Source organism: Chrysochloris asiatica, unplaced genomic scaffold (genome assembly GCF_000296735.1).
Source record: "Chrysochloris asiatica unplaced genomic scaffold, ChrAsi1.0 scaffold00182, whole genome shotgun sequence".
In the NCBI taxonomy this organism is placed as follows: domain Eukaryota; kingdom Metazoa; phylum Chordata; class Mammalia; order Afrosoricida; family Chrysochloridae; genus Chrysochloris; species Chrysochloris asiatica.
The window spans coordinates 6,049,428-6,072,405 of record NW_006408700.1 but is presented as its reverse complement, the minus strand read 5'-3'; the positions used below and the strand labels follow the sequence as shown (position 1 = coordinate 6,072,405).

Below are 22,978 nucleotides of genomic sequence, written 5' to 3'. Positions count from 1 at the left end.
CATGTTTGAGCAATTTCTGACTGAAGCAGTTGAAGAATTCTTCAGTTTTATCATTACTGTCTTTAGTGGTTGGTTAATAAATTTGAATAATAGTGGTATTATCTGGTCTTCCTTGTACATTTATGGATATGATCCTCTCACAGATAGCATTATATTTGAAGCTAGATCTTGAAATCATTTTGATGATGAATGCAGCACCATTCCTCTTCAATATGTCATTCCCTCCATAGTAAACCATGTTATTGTCAGATTCAAATGGTCAGTAGGCCATTTCAGCTCACTATAGTTTGACGTATTTCACTCAGCATAATTATTTCTAGGTTGATCATGTAGCATGTATTAGAATGTCATTAATATGGCTTTCCTGCCCCTCCCTACCTTACCATCTTTGCTTTGGGGTAAATGTTGACCATTTAGTCTCATATAGGTGATTATTTAAGAAAGCACAGTGTTTGGAACACAGTAGCTCTGTAAGATAAGCACTGGACTGTGAACCACAAGGTTGACTGAGTCCACCAGCCACTTGGTGAGAGAAAGAGAAATGTTTTTTTTTGCTCCCACAAAAGATTTACTGCCTCACAAACCCTTTACAGGGTTGTTATGAGTTGGAATCGACATGACGGCACTTAATTATTCATGGGTAATACTGCTTATTTTATAAGCTGATCTATTATTTGCATGAAAGGTGATCTGTGGAAATGGCTTCAATTTCAAGTTCAAAGGGTATCTTAGCGCAATAGTCTCAGGAATTCCTTTAGTCTTTATTGGTCTAATAAGTCTGACTGTTTTTAGAAATTGGAGTTTTTTCCTACATTTTTTTCCCTATTCTGTTGTGTCCCTGGGAAGTGCAATGATGCCATAGGAGAAGCACTGGACTGTGAAACACAAGGTCAGCTGATCAAACCCAGCAGCCACTCTGTGAGAGAAAGATGTAAGACTTCCTGCTCCCGCAAAGATTCAAGAGCCTCAGAAACATAGACAGGGTTGCTATGAGTCGAAAATGACTCTACAACACTTAACAACAATTGTGTCCCTGGTCAGGTACCATCCATTTCTTCTAGTTTCAGGTGAGATACGGCCATGGTTCCTGTGGGCTTTTAGTCCTGTTAACTAGTTTCTTCTTTGGTTTTTTGTTTTCCTTCCTTCTCTTTTGTTCCAGATGAGTAGAGCCACTACTCACCAAAATAGGATGTAGAACACTACCTTTATGAACTAACTGTGCTGTAGAGATCAACTGAGTTTCTTATGCGACTATTGTGCAAAGTCTTTTAACCCACTGAACCCATTCCATGAGGAAGTCTCCATAGCTGTGCCCCCAAGTACATTATTACATATATGTAAATATATATGCTAGCTGCCTCTCTTGTAAAATGCATCTCAATGTTCTTTCCTCATGACATTTTCCCATGACACTAAAATGTATATCTCCATATGACATCACTAAGGGCATGAAGTATAACAGGAGGACAGCAAACATTATTAATCTTCAGACATGTGCTTCTGAGCTTTACTTGTTTTCTTATTTGATCCACACATCAATCTTGTGAGTTTATTACAGATGAATAAACTGAGGCTCTGAACTGGTAAGTAATGCGCCAAAGGTGATACAGTTTTAAAGGTGAGGAGTTGGAATTCAAAGGCAGAGCTGTCTGACTCCAAATCCTCTGCTTATTTTTAATTGCATTCTACCTAACCTCCTGAATTCTTCATCAAAATTATATGTTGTTGTTGTTGTTATGTGCCGTGGAGTCGGTTCCGACTCATAGTGACCCTGTACAGGATTTCCGAGGCTGTAAATCTTTATGGGAGCAGAAAGCCTCGTCTTTCTCCCACTTGGTAGTTTCGAACTGCTGACCTTGTGGTTCACAGCCCGATTCGTAACCACTACACTACCAGAGCTCCTTAAAATTATATGAGGGGGCTTCAAAAAAGTTCATGGAAAAATGTAAAGAGAATGGAAATTTCCATGAATGTCTTGAATCCCCTTGTATATTGTCTGAGTATTTTTTTATACCGTTTGTCCTGTGTATGTGTCCCTGCACAAACAGTTTTCTCTGAAAATGTAAGCTCTAAGAGGATCGGAATCAGAACTGTATCATTCTTTTACTAGTATACATGATAGCAAAAGTGATTAATCAAGGGCTTTAGCAGTACGAAAAATAGACTTTCGTATTGCTTGATAACCTTTAAAAATCTCATCGTGTCTATGTAGGAATAAAATAAAGAATGAAAATATTCACAGTGGTACTGCTTTGATTGTATGAGAAAGGTGTTCCTGAGAGGAAACCGTAATAAGCTACATAAAGATAAAAATATTTAAAAACATTTGGAGGATGTGAGTGTTAATTTTATTTTATTAGTAACTTGAGACCATATGGATTTTTATAATAGTTACAAACAGGACATTAGTATTATGGCTTGGGGCTGTGTTCTTCGTAATTAAGAATTTTTCTCATGAACTCATAGTGCTGTTTCCTCTTATTAATTATAAGATTTAATTATTTTTTCTTTTTAAAATTTCATATCAGGATATGTTTATGCAAGCTCTTCAGAAAACTAATAATAGAAATGTAGAAGCAGCAATTGAATTTGTTAATAAAATGAGCTACCAGGATCCTCGACGGGAACAGATGGCTACAGCAGCTGCCAGACCTCTGAATCCTAGCATGAAGCCAGGTGATTCATCCAACTGTTTTCCTAGTATCTTTATAGCATAGCTTTAAAGTACTCAACTATATCAAGCCTTTGTTCTTAGAAATTGTTGAACGCTTCACTGTAAGTGAATGTTTCCGCTTAGAATAATAACACTTATTATATTAAACCAACATGAATTTGAGGATGGGACCCTCAAATTTAAACATTTTATAGTTAATAAGCAGTAATCTAGGTTGAGAACCACTTCATTGGTCATACTGCAACTGAAATATCTTTCTCTTTCCACAAATATTATCATTCAGACTATTTTTTTCTTTTTATAATTTCTTACTGTAAGAGTAAAACATGCTTACCAGAGAGTATTTAGAAAGTAAATAAGCAAAATCAAGCAGCATTGTTAATATCTACAGTATTTTGGTATGTTTGTTTCCTAGCTATATGTTTGGATTTTTTATTCGTGTTTAAGCAGAAAATGGGGTCATATTGAGATCTGCTATAGTTATTTAGTGTACTATGCATCGTTTTTCATGTTTTTAAAATTCTGCAAAAATACTTTCAATAGCCACCTTATCACATATCAATTCCTCATTTTTGGGCATTTGCTTTGTTTCCATTTATATTTTGCCAGTATAGAGAGCTCTGCAGTAAATCACCTGGTAGCTAATCATTTTCCATTTCTGGTAATTTTGTGAAAGTATATTTTAAAATACTTGAAAATTTTTAAGGACTTTGGTAGATATTACTATCTGGAAAGCTAGTATCAATTTATATATTCTTAACAGTTTAATATACAAGTTTTCTAAACCCTAGGTGTTACCATTTTTATCTGTTTAGTAGATGAGGAAATGCTGGCCCATTTACATTTATATTTTTTTGATTACTGATAAGGTTGAGCATTGGTTTATTATGTTTAAATGACCATTTTATAAACTTTTATATGTTAATCTTATGCTTGTATTTTTAAAAAATTGATTTATAAGTAGTCTTTGATATTTATTTGGTTATTCATTTGCCTTTTCATTGAACAATTTTTTATTGATTAACAAGTATTACAGACCCATTGTCTGGCTTTGGATATTACTTTCTTGCCCTTTTGTGGAATTTGCATTGCAGTAAAGGAGAGCAAATAATCACACAAATAGATGTAGAGGGATTTTTAACCCAATCAGAGATCAGAGAAAAACCTTACTGAAAAACTGATAATAAAGACACACTGTTGGAGGTGCTCACTCATCTATCCCAAGGAATTTGGAAGACAGCTTCCTGGCCAGCCAATTGGAAGATACCCAACAGAATATGGAAATTGTCGAACAATATCATTAATATCACATGCAATTAAAATTTTGGTGAAGATAATTACATATTGCAGTAGTATATTGATAAGGTGTCAGAAATTCAAGCCGGATTCAAAAGAGAACATGAAACAAGGGATATTGCTGACATCAGATGGATCTTGGCTGAAAGCAGAGAATACCAAAAGATGTTTACCTGTGTTTATTAACTATGAAAAGGCATTAGACTGGGGATGGTAACTATGGCACTGAAACGATGTATGATAGAATGAATGTAAAACTAATATTCTCCCATGTAAACTGTCACACAATTCACAATAAAACATTTATTTAAAAAAAAAAAAAGAAAAGGCCTTAGACTGTATGGATCCTAACAAACTATGAATAATATTGCAAATAATGGGAGTTCCAAAGTACTTAATTGTGTTCATGCAAAACCTGTAGTCTTTCAAACAGAACAAGGGGAAAATGAATGGTTTAAAATCAGAAAAGGTGTGCGTCAGGGTTGTATCCTTTCACCATATTTATTCAGTCTCTGTGCTTAGCAAATAATTCCAAAAGATCAGAGACTGGTATGGATTGCAGAAAACAAAATTCCTCACAAGTGGACCAATAAATAGCATCATAGTAAATGAAGAAAAGATTGAAGTCAAGGATTTTGTTTTACCTGGACCCACACTTAATGCTGGAAGCAGCAGTCAAGAAATCAGAGGACATAGTGCATTAGGTAAATCTGCTGTAAGATACGTCTAGAGCAAAGATGTTCATTTAAGGACTAAAGTGTGCTTGATCTAAGCCATGTTACTTTTAGTCGCCTCATATGCATGTGAAAGTTGGACAGTGAATAAGGAAAACAAGAGAAAAATTCTGCATTTGAATTATGGGCAAAGAATTGAAATGATTGATTATGGACTACAAGAACTACTATGAACAAATCTGTATTGGAAGAAGTATATCTAGAATGCTCCTTAGAAACAAGACTAGCGAGACTTTGTCTCATACACTTTGAGCATATTATTAAGTATTTTGGACTGGTTCCTGGAAATGGGTCAGCAGAGAAGAGGACTACCCCTCAACTGGCACAGTGACACAGAGATGAATTGACACAGTGACTGCAACAGTGGGCTTAAATATGGGGACATAGGGTTGCTGTGAGTGGGCACTCCAAGGCACCTAACAACAGCATCTTCTAAAGAAAGACAAAGGAGAGTGGGCATGGCGTTAATGAGGACACACAAGCTACGTATGGCCCCTTTTGGCAAGATTTTTGCAAAGACAGTCACTGTGGCCTGGAGCACTGGGGAAAAAAAAGTATTAGATGTGACTGGAGAAGTCCATAGAGACTTGACTATGTGTGACTGTTACTTTGATATATTACCTTAAGAGGTGGTGCTGGTAAGTACCACCAAGTCAATTCCAACTCCAAGCCACCCTGTGTAGAGTCTGAGGAGCAGATTATGGATTTGAACTGCCAACCTTATGGTCTAGTGCTTATCCTACAGTGCCACACCAGGACTCCATCTTAAGAATGTTGTTGTTGTTGTTAAGTGCTGTCGAGTTGGTGCCAACTCGTTAAGCAACCTTGTGTGAGGTTTCAGAGGAATGGCTGGTGAGTTTGACCACAGACCTTTCAGTTCAAATGGACATTGCAGTCCAGTGCTCATCTTCCAGCTCCACAATAGCAGGAAGTTATTGAAGTGTCTCCAGCAGACTATACCGTAATAGGATTTGTATTTCAAGGATGTAAGATCAATTTAGAGAGACCGGTGTTCATTGGTGGTTACCAAGAAGATGGGGAGAGTGGAAAAAATATGGTTATATACAGAGACTGGTGATTTGTAGTAATGGATAAGTGGTACTGATGGTGGGTATATAGTGTGCACAGCACAACCAAACTAATAACAAGCTGTAGAGCACTTATGGATGGGGACAGGCATAATGTGATGGCAGTGGTTATGTGCCGTGGAAAAGATTCTGACTCACAGCGACCCTGCATAGGGTTTCCAAGGCTGTAAATCGTTATGGGAGCAGAAAGCCTCACCTTTCTCATGCAGAACAGCTGGTAATTTCAAATTGCTGACCTTGACATTAACAGCCCGACTCATAACCACTACACTACCAGAGCTCCTCAGTAGGCATAACGTAGTTCACAAAAATCATAATCACAGACCTTGCGATTCAGACAACTTTACAGTCTTACGCATTAGTACACAGCACCATACCAGGACTGCGGGGGACCTCAGTAGTATCAGGCTATTGTGACTGCTCTGACAAGGGCCACCTAATAGTTGGTCCCAAACAGAATGGGAGAAAAGCGTGGAGAACTCAAACGTTTATTTTTATTTTTGTTTAAAAAAGACCAAAGTGGAAAAAGAAAGAACAGAAGACCCACTGGGACTTTCACCCTGAGACACTCTTTAAATCTAGAACAAAGTCTATCCCCTGAGATCAGAATGAACACAATGTACTCGTAAAGGATATTACCTGTAAGATCGGTGGTTGTTAAGTGCTGTTGAGTCCATTCTGACTCATAGTGACAGATGAGTTTGAACCATTGAACTTTTGGTCCAAACGGACCTGTAGTTCAGTGCTGCATTCAGCAGTGCCACACCAGGACTTAAAAACCTACCAGTATGAGACCTAAAGGCCAACAATGGCTCAAAAACAAAGATGAGAAGATACGGGGTCAGGGAAGACAGAGTACTCGAAAGGGGACAAATAGAACACAAAGAGAATGTTGGCAAATTGTGATAACTATAACGTTACTGAACAGTTTACTTGGAAGTTGTCAAGTAGAGAACCTAACATGCTGTGTAAAGTTGCACTGAACACATAATAAAGAATGGCTGCAGTAAATGAGAGTGAATTGGAGAGGAGCAAGAGAGGTAATATGCATAGATTTGATAGCAGATACAGTAGTTCTTGGAGTTACTAAGGTAGTTTCAATTACCTTAATTTTGCCATCTCTAGGGAGATGGCAGTGGAGAAAAGTGAATGAATGAAGAGAGAAAATTGATAAGGACTTGGAGAGAGGTTACCTATGGGGGATAGTGATGGGAAGGAGTGACAGGCTTTTGGCTTAGAAAAAAATGGATGGATGGTGAGAACCCCATAGGAGAAAATAAATGCTGAAGGAAAACAGGGTTTAGTGGAGAAAGATCCTAAGTCTGGGCATCCTTCCTATTGAGTTCTGTTTAAAGGGTCTATAATGTGTTCCTTTGCTTTGAAAAAAGATCCTAATTGTGGTTTTAGCTACAAGGTTGAATTTGGGTAATTGAGTTATCCAAGCAGAGATCTCCAGTAGGGAGCTGGATATATAGGTGTGAGTTGGAGAGACACATTTTTGAGCCACAGTGTGAAGTAGAGCACCAAGGAAAAACAGCCTAGGCAAAAATGACAAAGAAACTAAGAAAAGTTATTTTTAAAAAGAGTTGAAAGGGATAATAATTGCCTGGAAGTATATGTGGAGAGCAAAGAAGATACCACCTCACTTTTTGGCTTACTTTATGTTTTAAAGAAAACTTTAATTTCAAAGGGCTGTAAGGAAGGTATGTAATTTCAACAGAAGTTAACCATCTTTAAAGAGTGGGCAGGAAAAGTTAAAGAAGAGAATAGTAATACCATTTGCTAGTCAGGGAGCCGCAAGTCTAAAGCACATAGTGCAAAGATTTGGGAGGTGGAAAGTGGTCAAAACATGAAGAGCTTTTTGAGAGTCATAGAACAACTCTGATGTCCATGTGGTCTTGACTTGAAGAGACTTACATTCTAACGGATTAGAGCTGGGTGAGTGATATGGTAGATTTAGCCTCCGCTGGCTCTCTGAGAAAGGTGAGAATGAACAAGGTGGCCTGAGGACTTGTCTGGTATAGATTGATGACCATTCCCTGCAGCCATGGACAATAAATGCTGCCCAGCCTAGAGAAAGATAGTTGTTGTTGTTGTTATGTGCTGTTGAATTGGTAGAGAGTATTCAATTGTACTCTGAGCATTTGCCACTTTTTAATAAGTGATTGAATATATTTTCTCCTATGTTGACCTTTCAGGTTTGTGGGGTTTCCTGTTTTCTTTTTTCATGGTGACAGGGGTTTTATGTATTTATGTCTGTCAGTCTTTTACTCTATGTTCTCTACCTTTGTCATACATGGGCAGACTTGTTCTACCTTAATATTAGTGAATGTTCACCTGTGTTTTTCTAAGCCTAAGAATCACCATTTCATACAAGGGCGCTTTAAAAAAATTGTGGAAAAACTCCATCTTTTAATTACATTTTTCGTACCAGCTTTTTGAAGCCCTCTTGTATATAATCTGTCATCAAATTGTCAGTTTTATCCTTTTATTCTTAATTCATTTGTTTTTCTCCATTGCCGTTTCCCTAGTCCAAATTACCTTGGTTTATCCATGTGCTAGTGTTTCCTATCAAGTCTGCCTACACCCCCATCCTCATCCACTGCAGCTGGTTTTTAAAGACACTGATCCTATCTAACTCAAACAGTTTTACTGATGCTTGTTACCTTCAAGGGAGGCCACTGGATGACTGAGGGACTGAAGTGGATCTCCATTTGTACCTCTTGAATTTGAACAATGAGAATGTATTACCTAGTCAAAATAAGTAAAAATTTTCAGGGAACACCATGGTCAATTGGCATAACATAGTTCACAAAGACAGTGTTCTACATCCTACTTTGGTGAGTAGTATCTGGGATCTTAAAATCTCATGAACATCCTTATAAGGTGCAGCCGGTGGTGTCTGCATGTGTGGAAGAAAGAAGAGTGATAAGAATTGAAGAGCCTTTGGATCAATTAGTCCAGTGTAAAGGAAGGAACATGTGAATATCAGTTTCCACGACTCTGAGACCAGAAGAACTAGCTAGTGCCTGACTACCACTACTGATTGCTCTGAAATGGATCACATTAGAAGGTCCCAGAGAGAGTGGGAGAAAATGTGCAACGAAACAAAAAATTATTTCATAATAATAATGGTAATAAAAGACTTGGCTTACCAGTCAGAACAAGACTAGAGGAACCTGAGACTATGACCCTTAATTATCTTTCAGGTGTATAAAAGAACTCATCCCCATGGCCCAAACTTCAGCCAAGCAGTAGACAGGTGATGTGGGGGTGGGCGACAACACTAGTAAGGTCTTCTCACCATGGAATGAATGTTCAGTCTTTCAGGGTAAAAAGGTAACACCTAAGGACAAAGTTGAGAAGGGATGAGAAAGCGGCTGGAATGGAAATCGGAACCATAGGGAGCAAGTGGGATAACTTGTTACCTGGAGGGGATTGTGGTCATTGGCATGAAACAGTGTATAATTTGTTGAATATAAACTGATGATCTTGTTGTAAACCTTCACACAATTCACAATAAAAAGTAAAAAAAAACAAAACTTTTTTTAAAAGGTAAAAAATGATAACTGCCTACTGAAATTAGATTTGTTGTAATTCTTGAAAGAGAATTGAATGTTGCTTAGACGTGTCAAAATTCCAAGCTACATTATTCAAAAATAAGAAGTTAAAAGCATGTTTTGTTTTCTCTCCTTCTCTCTTATCACTATAGGGCTTGTGCAACAATCAGTTAACCGTAAACAAAGCTGGAAAGGTTCTAAAGAATCCTTAGTTCCTCAAAGACATGGCCCACCACTAGGAGAAAGTGTGGCATATCGTTCTGAAAGTCCCAGCTCGCAGACAGATGTAGGAAGACCTTTGTCAGGATCTGGCATAGCAGCATTTTCTCAAGCTCACCCTAGTAATGGACAGAGAGTGAACCCCCCGCCACCACCTCAAGTAAGGAGTGTCACTCCTCCTCCCCCTCCAAGAGGCACAACCCCACCTCCACACTCCTGGGAACCAAGCTCTCAAACAAAACGCTATTCTGGAAATATGGAATATGTGATTTCTCGAATCTCTCCTGTTCCACCCGGGGCATGGCAGGAGGGCTACCCTCCACCACCTCTTAACACATCCCAAATGAATCCGCCCAATCAGGGACAGAGAGGCATGAATTCGGTTCCTGTTGGCAGACAGCCAATCATCATGCAGAGTTCTAACAAGTTTAACTTTACATCAGGGAGGCCTGGCATTCAGAATGGCAGTGGTCAAACTGACTTTATGCTACACCAAACTGTTGTCCCAGCTGGAGCTGTGAGTCGGCAGCCACCCCCTCCATATCCTCTGGCTCCGACTAATGGACAAAGCCCCTCAACTTTACCAACAGGGGGGTCTGCTGCCCCTTCATCATATACAAATGGAAATGTTCCTCAGTCTGTGATGGTGCCAAACAGAAATAGTCATAACATGGAACTTTTTAACATTAATGTCCCAGGACTTCAAACAACTTGGCCTCAGTCATCTTCTGCTCCAGCCCAGTCATCCCCAAGCAGTGGACATGAAGTTCCTACATGGCAACCGAACATACCAGTGAGATCAAATTCTTTTAATAACCCATTAGGAAATAGAACAAGTCACTCTACTAATTCCCAGCCTTCAGCTACAACAGTAACTGCTATTACACCAGCTCCCATTCAACAGCCTGTGAAGAGCATTCGTGTATTAAAACCTGAGCTACAAACGGCCTTAGCACCAACACATCCTTCTTGGATCCCACAGCCAATTCAACCTGTTCAACCCAGTCCTTTTTCTGAGGGTACCACTTCTAATATGACTGTTATGCCACCTGTTGCTGAAGCTCCAAACTATCAAGGTCCACCACCACCTTATCCTAAGCACCTGCTACACCAAAACCCATCTGCTCCTCCATACGACTCGATAACTAAATCTAGCAAAGATGATCAGCCTAGCTTGCCCAAGGAAGATGAGGGTGAAAAAAGTTGTGAAAATGGCGATAATGGTGATAAAGAAAAGAAGCAGATTACAACCTCGCCCATTACGGTTAGGAAAAATAAGAAAGATGAAGAACGAAGGGAATCTCGTATTCAAAGTTACTCTCCTCAGGCGTTCAAGTTTTTCATGGAGCAACATGTAGAAAATGTACTCAAATCTCACCAGCAGCGTCTACATCGTAAAAAACAATTAGAGAATGAAATGATGCGGGTAAAATCTTTACAATGTTCATTATTGTACTTATTCATCTAGTTGTTTGGTGTAAATTTTAAAATGTTATAATCCACTATTTTTTATTATTATAGCTAACTAAGTATATTCACTGTTTTAAAAGTGAGTGAACAGTTTTGATTACGGCACCTTATTTTAGTATTTCAAGATTTTCTCAAAGTTTCCTTTAATAAACTTATGTAAATTAAGAAAACTATTACTTGCAGTTACACAGTTGAGATGTATACAACCTTTTTATAGGAATCACACAAGGGTTACTTTTCAGGCTTTGCACATTATCTTATAATATTTAAAAATAAGCTAGAAATGTCAAGGTCTCACCTCTTGATATACTTAAGAAACAAAGTCTGTCAGAAATGCCTCCTTTTAGTTATTTCCCCTTCTCATTCCTTTTTTATAATATACTTGTGAAAAAATGAATTGAAAATAACAAATCATACTAAAGACTAGATCAGAATAAGTAAATGCTCATTTTGGATTAATCTATGATAATTCTGCATAGATCTTTTCACTAGTTGTCATGACATCATGGTCCTGTCATTACTAGGGTGAGTCAAAAATTATTCACACTCTGGCTGTAGAATTTAATCAACTTTTAGAAAAGGCAAATACATCATTTTTTGACACAATCTCCTTGCTTTTTAATACACTTTGTCCATCTGCCAACAAGCTTTCATACTCCTTTATTAAAAAATGTTTCAGAATGCACCACTGTCTTCACTTCATCAGAGGCGAGTCTTTGTCCTCAAAGTGATGCTTTCAGGGGACCAAACAGATGAAAGTCAGATGGAGCAAGATCAGGACTATAGAGAGGATGCTTTAATGCCTCAAAATGAACTTTTTGCAGAGTCAGCAGTGTGGGCAGAGGTGTGCAGATATACATTGTCATGTGTGATCCCAACGCCCCTGGATAGCAGTTCTCTGCATTTTATCTCTAGTTTAGGCTTCAGCTCCTCAGTGAACATCTCACTGTAGCAAGCACTGTTGATTGTTGGAACTTTTTCCTGGTAGTGTTCCAATACTCGCCGATGAGAACCCCAGAAAACTGTAAGCATCAATTTTCCAACTGACTTTTGAACTTTTTCTTAGTTGGCGTTTGAGGATGTTTTTTTTAAAGAGACCTTTACCTTCTTTTGAGTATCAGTCCAAATTTTGTTTGCAGGTATACAAACGCTTCTGTTTATGCTCTTCAGTGAATTGTTTCAGTACCCATCTCTCACAAACTTTTTGGAACCCATGTCTGTAGTGGATTATTTCATAGGAAGAACCATGGCTGATTTGTAAATAATTTACCACATCATCCACTGTTACTTGTCTATTCGACAGAATCATTTCACATCGTGCATGCTTAATGTCATCAACCAAGGATGGGCATTTTAATATAACCGGAGTGCGGATAACTTTTGACTCTTTCTCATCCATGTTTTTAATCTTATGAATAGAATTCTAAAATTTGACTCTTAATCTTATATCTTGCACTCATAATTCAAGAGGCTTAGACTTGTGATTGAAATTTCTGTTATATTTGGGAGAGCCATTCTTTAAAATGATATTTCTCAATCTGATTTTACAGTATTGTTGCTCTGCTGTATATTGCATTTTGTTAGACAAGAAAGTACCAGAACAATCTGTATGACTTATACATATTTTTGCTCTTAGGATTTCTCACTAAAGTTTGTCTGTATGTATTTTCTTAGTTTATTTTTCCTTTTTCCTCTTCACTTTCACTAATAGCTGATTTAAACTTTTATGGTGTTGGAAGCTTTGCTGACTTCTGTAGCTCCATTACTGTGTAGGCAAGTAAGATTTTAAAGAGAAACAGTAAAATACTAAGATGGCATGCCACCCTTCTTTCAGATTCTGCATGCAAATGGCGCATCCTAACAGAAGCATGAAGTTGCTGTATTTTTATTCGTCTTGCATTCCTAGAATTAGATTTACTTTTCCAGTTGAATTATGTTTCTATTTAAATCCTTTTGTTAGTTTCGGAGCCCTGGTGGTGTAATGGGTTATGCATTAGGCTGCTAATTGCAATATCAGCAGTTCAAATCCACCAGCCTCTGTGGGAGAAAGGTGGGCATTCTGCTCCTGTAAAGGTTTACAGCCTCAGAAACAGAGTTGCTGTAAATTGGAACCAACTTTTAACAGCACATAACCACCACACCACCACTGGTTGTTTATTAATTTGTCAGAATACAGTGTTCCTGCCTTTTTAGTCCAGGTATCTACTTAGAATTTGTTTTCAATCTGGTCTTGACATCTTCATGAGTCACAGCAACTATTTTTGAAATGTTCCAAAATAACTAAAAAAATTGTATCCAAAAAGGCTGTCCCTTTTACATGAGGTAGGAGATTCACGTTGTGTTTTGCTTTAGTGGTGGGCTATGACTCCCCCACTTTTACCTCCAGTGCCCGAGAAAGATAAGCAACTCTTATTTATTATTGTCTGTCTAAAAGTGCCATGGCTCCTTAGGACAAGCACTGGACTGTGAATCGCAAAGTTTCAAGCCTTCCAGCCACTCTGGAGAAAGGTGTGGTTTTCTGCTTCCACAAAGATTTAAAAACTAAGGCTTTTAAATCTTTAGCTATGACTTGAAACCTATTTGTTGTTAGGTGCCATCCTACTAGACTGCAGTTAACAATAACAACAACAATTGTCTGTTTTCAGGGGAGCTTCAAAAAGTTTGTCGGAAAATTCTGTTACTTTTCAATTACATATCTTGACACTTTTTGGAGCCTCCTTGTATTAAGAATGGGAAAAGGGTGGTAAGGTTAAAGAAAGCATTGTTTTGTTGTTCCTAAAAGCATCCATTTTTGAGAATAAATGAACCTAGAGTGGAAAATCTTTTCACATATCATAAAATGGAAGGAGAATATTTGAAGCCTGGACATTCCACAAAAGAGGCATTTGCCGAAGGCAGTTCAATCCTATAACTAGGGATGAATATGCATGGAGAGACGGATAAGGCTGCATGTGAACAGATTTGCTATTGCACATTGGGAACTCTTGTTGGTACATTAGAGAGGAGTAGAAAGCTGACCATTGGTATCCTCTTCTTGCTCCCAATAGCACAATTTCTCTATATACTCACATTGTATAGATCCTGAAGCTGCACTGTTGATAATTAATTTTCTCTGAAATATATTCTAGATTTCTAACATGCTTTATTAAAAATTATTACACATTTAACTTTTAAATATATGCCTGAATTTTTCAAGATATCCCTGAATAGTCAATATAGAAAGAAGGTAATTCTTCATGTAATATTTAGTTTGTTTTCCTAGGTTGGATTATCTCAAGATGCCCAGGATCAAATGAGAAAGATGCTTTGCCAAAAAGAGTCGAATTACATTCGTCTTAAAAGGGCTAAAATGGACAAGTCTATGTTTGTGAAGATAAAAACTCTAGGAATAGGAGCTTTTGGTGAAGTCTGTCTTGCAAGAAAAGTAGATACTAAGGCATTATATGCAACAAAAACTCTTCGAAAGAAAGATGTCCTGCTTCGAAATCAAGTTGCTCATGTTAAAGCTGAGAGAGATATCCTGGCTGAAGCAGACAATGAATGGGTAGTCCGTCTATATTATTCATTCCAGGATAAGGACAATTTATACTTTGTAATGGACTACATTCCTGGGGGTGATATGATGAGCCTCTTAATTAGATTGGGTATCTTTCCAGAAAATCTGGCCCGATTCTACATAGCCGAACTTACCTGTGCAGTGGAAAGTGTACATAAAATGGGGTTTATTCATAGAGATATTAAACCTGATAACATCTTGATTGATCGTGATGGTCATATTAAATTGACTGACTTTGGCCTCTGCACTGGCTTCAGATGGACACATGATTCTAAGTACTATCAGAGTGGTGAGTACAATAAAATTTATTTTGAGTGTGTCACTGTAATTTATTAATGTAATAAATGTAACCTGGTATTAAAGCCAGATGGGGAACCCGAAGACCTCGGTCAGGTCTTGACCTTGGATAAACTTGTGTGAATTTTTTAAAAACTTGTTATTGTTGTTAAGTACTGTTGAGTTGGTTCCAACTCATAGTAACCTTATATAGGGTTTCTGAGGAGCAGCTGGTGGGTTTGAACTGCTGACCTTGTGCTTAGCAGTCCAGTACTTATCATACAGTATCACAGGAGGACTTAGACCTGTGAAATGAAAAGACAGATTAGATTTGGTTATTTTTATATGTAATTAACATTTTTCAGTTGAACCCTTTGTGTTTTATTATTTTGAAATACCATAGAAATAAAATATTTCTATCTAAAAATAATTATAAAGCTCCATAACCACCATTCAGTCTTCAGTCTAAGAACTTTTGTTGTTGTTAGGTGCCATCAAGTCCAAGAACTAGATTATAAATAACTTCAAACAAACAGACAATAAAATTTACAATTACTGGTGAGTCAATTCCAACTCATGCTAAATAATCATTTCCCCTTTCTTCCTCCACAGAGAGAACTATTATTTCAGAACTTTGTAATCAGCTTCTGACTTTTTCTGTCAACTTACATTTTTATATATGTGGTAAACAATACACATATTTTATTTTGCCTACATTTGACTCTTTTTTTAAAAAAAAGCTTTTTACTGTGAATTGAGTAAAGATTTACAGAGATCATCAGTTTTACATTCAACAGATCATATACTTTGTTTCATCTCAATGATTATAATTCCCTCCATGTAATAACAGTTATCCATTTCTTCTCTGTGGTTCTTATTTCCATTTCACCCACCTTCCCATCCCTTCTCAACTTTATTCTTTGGTAAATGTTGATGGCTGACTATCCCATGGTGAGCATACCATATTAGTGTTGTTGTCCCCCTATGTACCTATCTACTGCTTGACTGCAAATTGGGCCAGAAGGCGTCCATTCTAGACTTTTGGATAGTCTGGGGTCATAATCTTGAGTTCCTCCAGTCTCTTTCCGAATAGTAAGCCAAGTCATTTTTTTCTTTTTTAAATAATTTTGAGTTTTGTTTCACAATTTCTCCTACTCTATCCATGACCTAATGTGATCCCTTTCAGAGCATTGAACTTGTATTTAAATATGTTCTTCTATGTTGACTTCTGTATGTTCTATGTTGGCTTATTTTATGTATTTATCCTGTTGTGGCATGTAACGTTTGTTGCTGCCTAATGTGCTAGACTACAAGGTTGGTTTGAACCACAAGATTAATGGTTCAAGCCCACCAGCTGCTCATCAGAAACCCTGTACAGGGTGGTTATGTGTCAGAACTGACTCGACAGCCTTTAACAACAACAACAAACACTTGATATGGTTTTATGTAATCCTCACAATGTAAATAAGCTAGATCAAGAATCAGAGCCTTAGTTTGATTAAGTTACTTGCCTGAAGTCAAACAGAAAATAGTGTAAGGGTTAAGCTAATTACAGTAACTATAGGACCCTTGCTGTTTCTACTGCTGTACACTGCCTCTCCATGATCCAGTGGATGTGTAAGTGAATAAATTTTTTGAATAACTTACTATATACAGGGTGTCCTTGAGTCAGAACCGACTCAATGACAACAGGTGTTCTACATAGAATCTACTTTAATGCTCCCAACATAGCCCTGTGAAGTACATATTACTAGGTGCTTCTGAGAACACAGGAGATGAAGACGGTAAAAACATAGAATGACGATATCTGAACCAACTTTAATGTTCAGCAGATTTACCTCGTTCTCGAGGCTCTTCTTTAAAATGTGATTCCTAGTCTGTGTTCTGAACCCAATCACATCTTAGCTTTGTCTTAGTTTGTCACAGGGAAAAACGTTGCTGACTAAACCATGATGGTAAAAAAATGAAACAGGATTTAGGTTTACACTTGTCCTTGTAGCTCTCATATTAAGTCCTTTTTTACGGTACAGGTGACCATCCACGACAAGATAGCATGGATTTCAGTAGTGAATGGGGTGACCCCTCTAGCTGCCGATGTGGAGACAGACTGAAGCCACTGGAGAGGCGAGCTGCACGCCAACATCAGCGATGTCTGGCACACTCTTTAGTTGGCACTCCCAATTACATTGCACCCGAAGTGTTGCTACGAACAGGTAAAGCATTTATTGGTTTGATAAACGATCTCACTATATGCCTTTACATTAGCCAAAACTTACACTAGATATATTTTATTTTTCAGGCTTATAATGAAAAAACAATTTTACAGAATAAATTGATGGTTTAATGTTAATTTTGAATTTATTAATACTGAATGATTTTTAAAAAGTGCTTGTGAATATATGTAATTTTGGTATCTTATTTTAGGCTATACACAGTTATGTGATTGGTGGAGCGTTGGAGTAATTCTTTTTGAAATGTTGGTGGGACAGCCTCCTTTCTTGGCTCAGACACCGTTAGAAACACAAGTGAAGGTAAGGTGTGGTCTCTAGATAGTGGCCTGGATATTAGGAGGTGGAACTTTTAATCATTTCAGTCCTCAAGAATGTACCTGCAGCTGTTAACAATAACCATGAATATCTTCATGATGGTTGACCCCAGTAAATATAGCTTCTGAGAACTTACTTTAAGGAGATAATTCATAAGAAGAAAAATATTTATGTTGTAGTCAGTGCTATTATTTACAGTAGTAGTTGTGCCATTGTGTCGTTTCTGACTCATAGTAACAGAGGAGCGACTGGTGAGTTCGAACCACCGACCTTGCTGTTCAAACCGACCTTGTTAGTCTAGTGCTTATCCTGCAGCGCTACTCTAGGACTCCATTTATAGTAGTAGTGAAATTTTAATAGCTAACGTGGCTACCAAGTGGTGAAAATTAGGATGCCTGTAAGGACAGAAATAGACATAGGAAACTGTGGTCAAAGTCTTTATGGTCGAACAGCTGAAAACTAATGAGAGCAAAAACTTTTAAAACAGCCAAAGAGGGTTCCCAGTTTTGAGTAAGATGTAACAGGCACATTTTGCCCTGACATTCCCACTGAATGTAGGTTTAAAACCTAGGCCAAATGCTTGAGACAGCTATTGAAGTCCTGAAGAGTAAACCATAGCAAGTAGATTGGAGAAGAAATGAGAATTCAGAGTCCCAGTGAGCCAGCGGTGAGTTTCTCTTGGTTTCCCCAGTCTGGACTCGTGGTAGCCCAGTGCCGTGAAGTGGGTATCTGCACAGACAGCGCTCCAGGAGAAACCCTCTAGTTTAGGTCTAAGGTGTGGGGAGGGTGTTCGTTGACAGGACCATCACTGGCAGTAAGAGCCTGCCAAGTAAACCCACTGCCATCTAGTAGGTTCTGACTTGTTACAACCCTATAGGACAGGGCAGAACTGCGCTAAAGGGTTTCTGAGACTGTAACTCATTATGGGTGCAGTCAGTCTTATCTTTCTCCCTTGGAAGTTCGGACCATTGGCCTTTCAGTTAGCAGTCCAGTGCTTACCTTCAGTTTTAAGGGCCTTGATTGTTGTTGTTAAATGCTGTGGAGTCAGTTCCAATTCATAGAGACCCTATATAGAGTTTTGAAGGAGCAGCTGGTAAATTTGAACCTCTGACCGTATGGGCACCTAAAACTCAAAGAGGGGACCCTTCTTTAGCTAGAAATGAAATCATATAGCATGCAGTCCCAAGTAGAGGTGGTAAATCCTTATTGCTTTTTTATTTCTTTTTATCCTCTTGACATTTTGCCCAAATTGTGTTTAAAAAACAGTTAAAAGACATGTGTGGCAGAGAGGGTATATAAAATCCTACACTTTTGTCCAGAGAACCAAAAAGAGGAGCCTCAAGGAATTGAAAGTACCAGGGGCCTCACAGAAAGGGAGCATCTTGGGAAACTCACGCATGAAGTTGTTTATAAACTAAACTATTGGTCTCAGCCCCTACCTGAACCTAAACAGAATACCAAAGACTGAGAACTGAATTAAGGGAAAAAAATGCTGCCCAGGTCCCAGTCTAGGTGGCATACATGTAGACATCTAAAATAGTTCGGTAAAGACTTTGACAATGAAATTGACATTGAAATCACAACCTAAAAAAGCCTGGTTGGAACTTGTGACCTGAATATGATGATTGGTTATATGCCATGGAATTGGTTCCGACTCATATTGACCCCGTATAGGGTTTCCGAGGCTGTAAATCTTTACAGGAGCAGAAAGCCTCATCTTTCTCCCACGAAACAGTTGGTAGTTTCGAACTGTTGACCTTAAGGTTCGCAGCCCTATTCGTAACCAATATGCTTTAATTCCTACTTAAATAATAATATCAACACTCTCTGTAAGATTTAAACAAGGCCCAGAGTCTGGTATTAGTACTCAAAATATCCAGGTATAATCCAAGTCACATCGGAAAAAGACACTCTTGAGATGCTACAAATATTAGAATTATCTGACAGTTAAAAAGCAGTCTTTATAAAAATGCTCTAAGTAAGGATGAACACACTTGAAAGAAAGTTTCAGCATAGAAACTGAAGATTAAAGAAGTATTCAGCATAAGTGGTGATGGTTAGTGGTTTTGTTCCTTGGAGTCAGTTCTGATTCATAGTGACCCTGGAGAGGATTTCTGAGGCTGTAAATATTTATGGGAACAGAAAGTCTCATCTTTCTCTCATGGAGCATCTGGTAGGTTTGAACTGCTGATCTTGTGGTTAGCAGCCCAACTCATAACCCACTATGCTACCAGAGCATTATATCTTGATTTTATTTTTACTCTAAAAAATTCAAAGAAATAGTCTATTATTAGTTGAGATAACTCCTTTTTCTAAGCTGGAACAAGACTTTAAAATAAACATACTAAAAGAGGAGAGTATATTTTTCTTCCTTTGACAGAAGCTGGTGAGTTCCAGGTGGGATTCAGTGATTCATTTATTTAACAAAAAAAAATTATTGACTGTCTGTCATTTGACATGTTGAGCATGTCAATTTAGGTTAAATAACACTTCATTCTACCATTTACCAGGATTAACTTGACTCAAAATACAATTGGAGTCTTGGTTTGGCACTGCAGAATAATGCACTGGACCACAGAGTCGGTTTGAACTGGAAGGTCAGCAGTTCAAACCCACCAGCTGCTCATTGGAAACCCTATACAGGGTTGCTATGAGTTGGAACTGACTCGATAGCACTTAACAACAACAAAATGCATTTAATGTTGTACTTCGATTTTTAGATCATTCGCCTGCCTTCAAGAGTTTAGGGACATAAAGACTAGATAGTCTGGTTTTACTTGGCATTCCTGCCTTCCTTCCTCACTCCATTTTATTCAAAACTAGAACAAACTTTATTGAGCATCTATTTTATGCCAGGCAGTTTGCAAGCACCGAAAAATATAAAGTCAAATAGAACATGGTACCTAGCTGTGTGGAATTTTACCCCCCAGTAGAAGGACATAGACATCAGTAGATGATACAGACTATTAGGGGCATAGTGATAGAACTAAGGAGCAGGGACCGTGGGGTCATAGTCGTCATTCCTACCAGAGGGGGAAAGGCTGATTGAATAGGGGAGATCAAACTAATGAGTCTTATGCTGTGCATGCGTGTAAACTGTCTGGAGAGGAGGACACAGGAGAAAAAGTGATTACCCAGTTATGGGTATTTCTTGTTAAGTGCCATCAAGTTGATTCCAACCCATTTTTGCTAAGTACAGTAGAGTCGGTTCTGACTCATAGTGACCCTGCACAGGGTTTCCGAGGCTATAAATCTTTATGGGAGCAGAACACCTCATCTTTCTCTTGCGGAGCCACTGGTAGTTTTGAACTGCTAACCTTGCGGTTGGCAGCTCGACTCATAACCACTACGCTACCAGAGCTCTGTATAGGGTTTCCAAGGAGCAGATGGTGGGCATGAACCACTGATCTTGTGGTTCAAACCGACTTTGCAGTCCAGTGCATTAACCCACAGCGCTACATGGGAAATACCATGGCAATTCGTTTAAAAGAATAGAAATTGTCCAGTAAGATTTTTTAGTATAAAAATTAGAGGAAAATTTTTTCTTTTTTATTTCTTCACTCCTAATTTAAAAATATTTTTTATTAAAGGTTATCAACTGGCAAACATCTCTTCACATTCCACTGCAAGCTAAACTGAGTCCTGAAGCCTCTGACCTTATTGTTAAACTCTGTCGGGGACCAGAAGACCGCTTAGGCAAGAGTGGTGCTGATGAAATCAAAGCTCATTCATTTTTTAAAACAATTGATTTCTCCAGTGACCTGAGACAGCAGTCTGCTTCATACATTCCTAAAATCACACACCCAACAGATACATCAAATTTTGATCCAGTTGATCCTGATAAGTTATGGAGTGATGGCAATGAGGAAGAAAATGTAAATGACACTCTCAATGGATGGTATAAAAATGGAAAACATCCTGAACATGCCTTCTATGAGTTTACCTTTCGGAGGTTTTTTGATGACAATGGTTACCCATACAATTATCCAAAGCCTATTGAATATGAATACATGAATTCCCAAGGCTCAGAGCAACAGTCAGATGAAGATGATCAACACACAGGCTCAGAGATCAAAACTCGTGATCTGGTGTATGTTTAACATGATAGGAAAGAATTGAACCATAGTTCTGTAATGGAGATTTGCAGAGACCTCAAATGCAGGGCTTTTTGAGGTTCTGAAAGTAAAAATATGCAAATGTGACAGAGCTGTGTAATGTGTGCTCTGTGTGTATTTTATTTTCCTAAATTATGGAAACTTTAGAATGTTAATTTATTCCTGCCTTTTTAATCAATAATTAAGAAAAAAAATTGTTATAAGGAAAGTAAATTATGAACTCAATATTATAGTCAGTTCTTGGTACTTAAAGTACTTAAAATTTAAGGAAGACAAACAAAAGCTTTGTTTTAAAGGAACAGCCTGGTATCTATTTGTACATATGCTAAGTCATTTTTTAAAAGAATATTTGAAAGTTTTTGAAATACTGTTTTAGTTTCCTCTTGCTTTAACCAAATATGAAATATACCCCATATTTGAGGGTTTTTTCCATAACTTTGTTTTTGATACAAAATAAGCTAGAGAAATACAGCCATCTTGTTGGTGCATATGCCTGGGCTAATGCTAATCTGTGTAATTAGCATGCTGGAACTGGGAAATACAGGGTTGAGACAATATTCAGATGTCCATCAGAAAGAAAAGGATGCAGCTTGTCTCGTTTTCTAATAGAACATTTAGAGTGGGACTTCAAAAAAACCCATGGAAAAATGGAATTAAAAGATGGTAGCATTTCAAGAAGCCTCCCTGTGTTTCTGAAGAATACTGGCTTTAAAAGAAGCCAAAGCAGCCCCAGGTTTCTTTCCATGAGGGTATTTTTAACATTGTTTCCATTTCAAAGGAAAACAAAGCTGCCATAAATAAGAATTTTCAACTATTAAAAAATCTAAGATCTTTCATGTTTTTATTTCAAAATATATTTTCAACCATCCTAAAAGATTATTCTTAGTTTCATATGAAGTTCTGATTCATGTTTGTGGATAATCACTAGTAAAGTACTTCTGTATAGTGACTGCTTTTGATTATGTCATCAGTAATGCTATAGGTTTCCTCTTTCAGATTGTACTTGCCAAGGAAGAATGGTTATTTGAAAATATTATAGCTAAGGACAGATTAATTGGTAAAAAATTAATAATTAACTTCTAATCGAGATGACCACTGTTAATTAGGAAAGCTTTTACATAGTGGTCTTAGTAGAAAATTCAAATCTTCCTCAGTTTTCTGGCACAGTGGGTTAAGCATTGGACTGCTAACCCAAGGTTGGTGGTTCTAATGTACCAACTGCTCCTCGGGGGAAAGAGAAGACTTCTCTTGTAAGGCTTTGTAGTCTCCAAAACCCTAGCTAGGGACAGCCCTGCTCAGTCCTATAGGGGTTGCTTTGAGTCCGAATTGACTCCGTGACAGTGGTTTTTTGGTCACTTTTTTTTCGGTCATGATTTTCAACATGCCTATTACATATGACATGTTAGCTTGTCTTTTTGGAAGGGGAAAAGGGCTCTATTCTGAC

The 22,978-nt window shown here is 37.8% G+C and overlaps 1 protein-coding gene across 1 annotated transcript in view; it reads left to right on the top strand.

Moving 5' to 3' along the window:
* The window catches only part of LATS1 (large tumor suppressor kinase 1), a 55,777-nt gene extending 33,655 nt beyond the window's left edge, over positions 1–22,122 (top strand). The window contains exons 3-8 of the mRNA XM_006872063.1: positions 2,529–2,676; positions 9,505–10,997; positions 14,304–14,886; positions 16,904–17,086; positions 17,298–17,404; positions 21,010–22,122. Of these exons, the coding sequence (XP_006872125.1) occupies positions 2,529–2,676; positions 9,505–10,997; positions 14,304–14,886; positions 16,904–17,086; positions 17,298–17,404; positions 21,010–21,519 (3,024 nt within the window). The 3' untranslated portion in view covers positions 21,520–22,122. The remainder of the gene's footprint in view (positions 1–2,528; positions 2,677–9,504; positions 10,998–14,303; positions 14,887–16,903; positions 17,087–17,297; positions 17,405–21,009) is intronic.
* Positions 22,123–22,978: the final 856 nt, after the last annotated feature.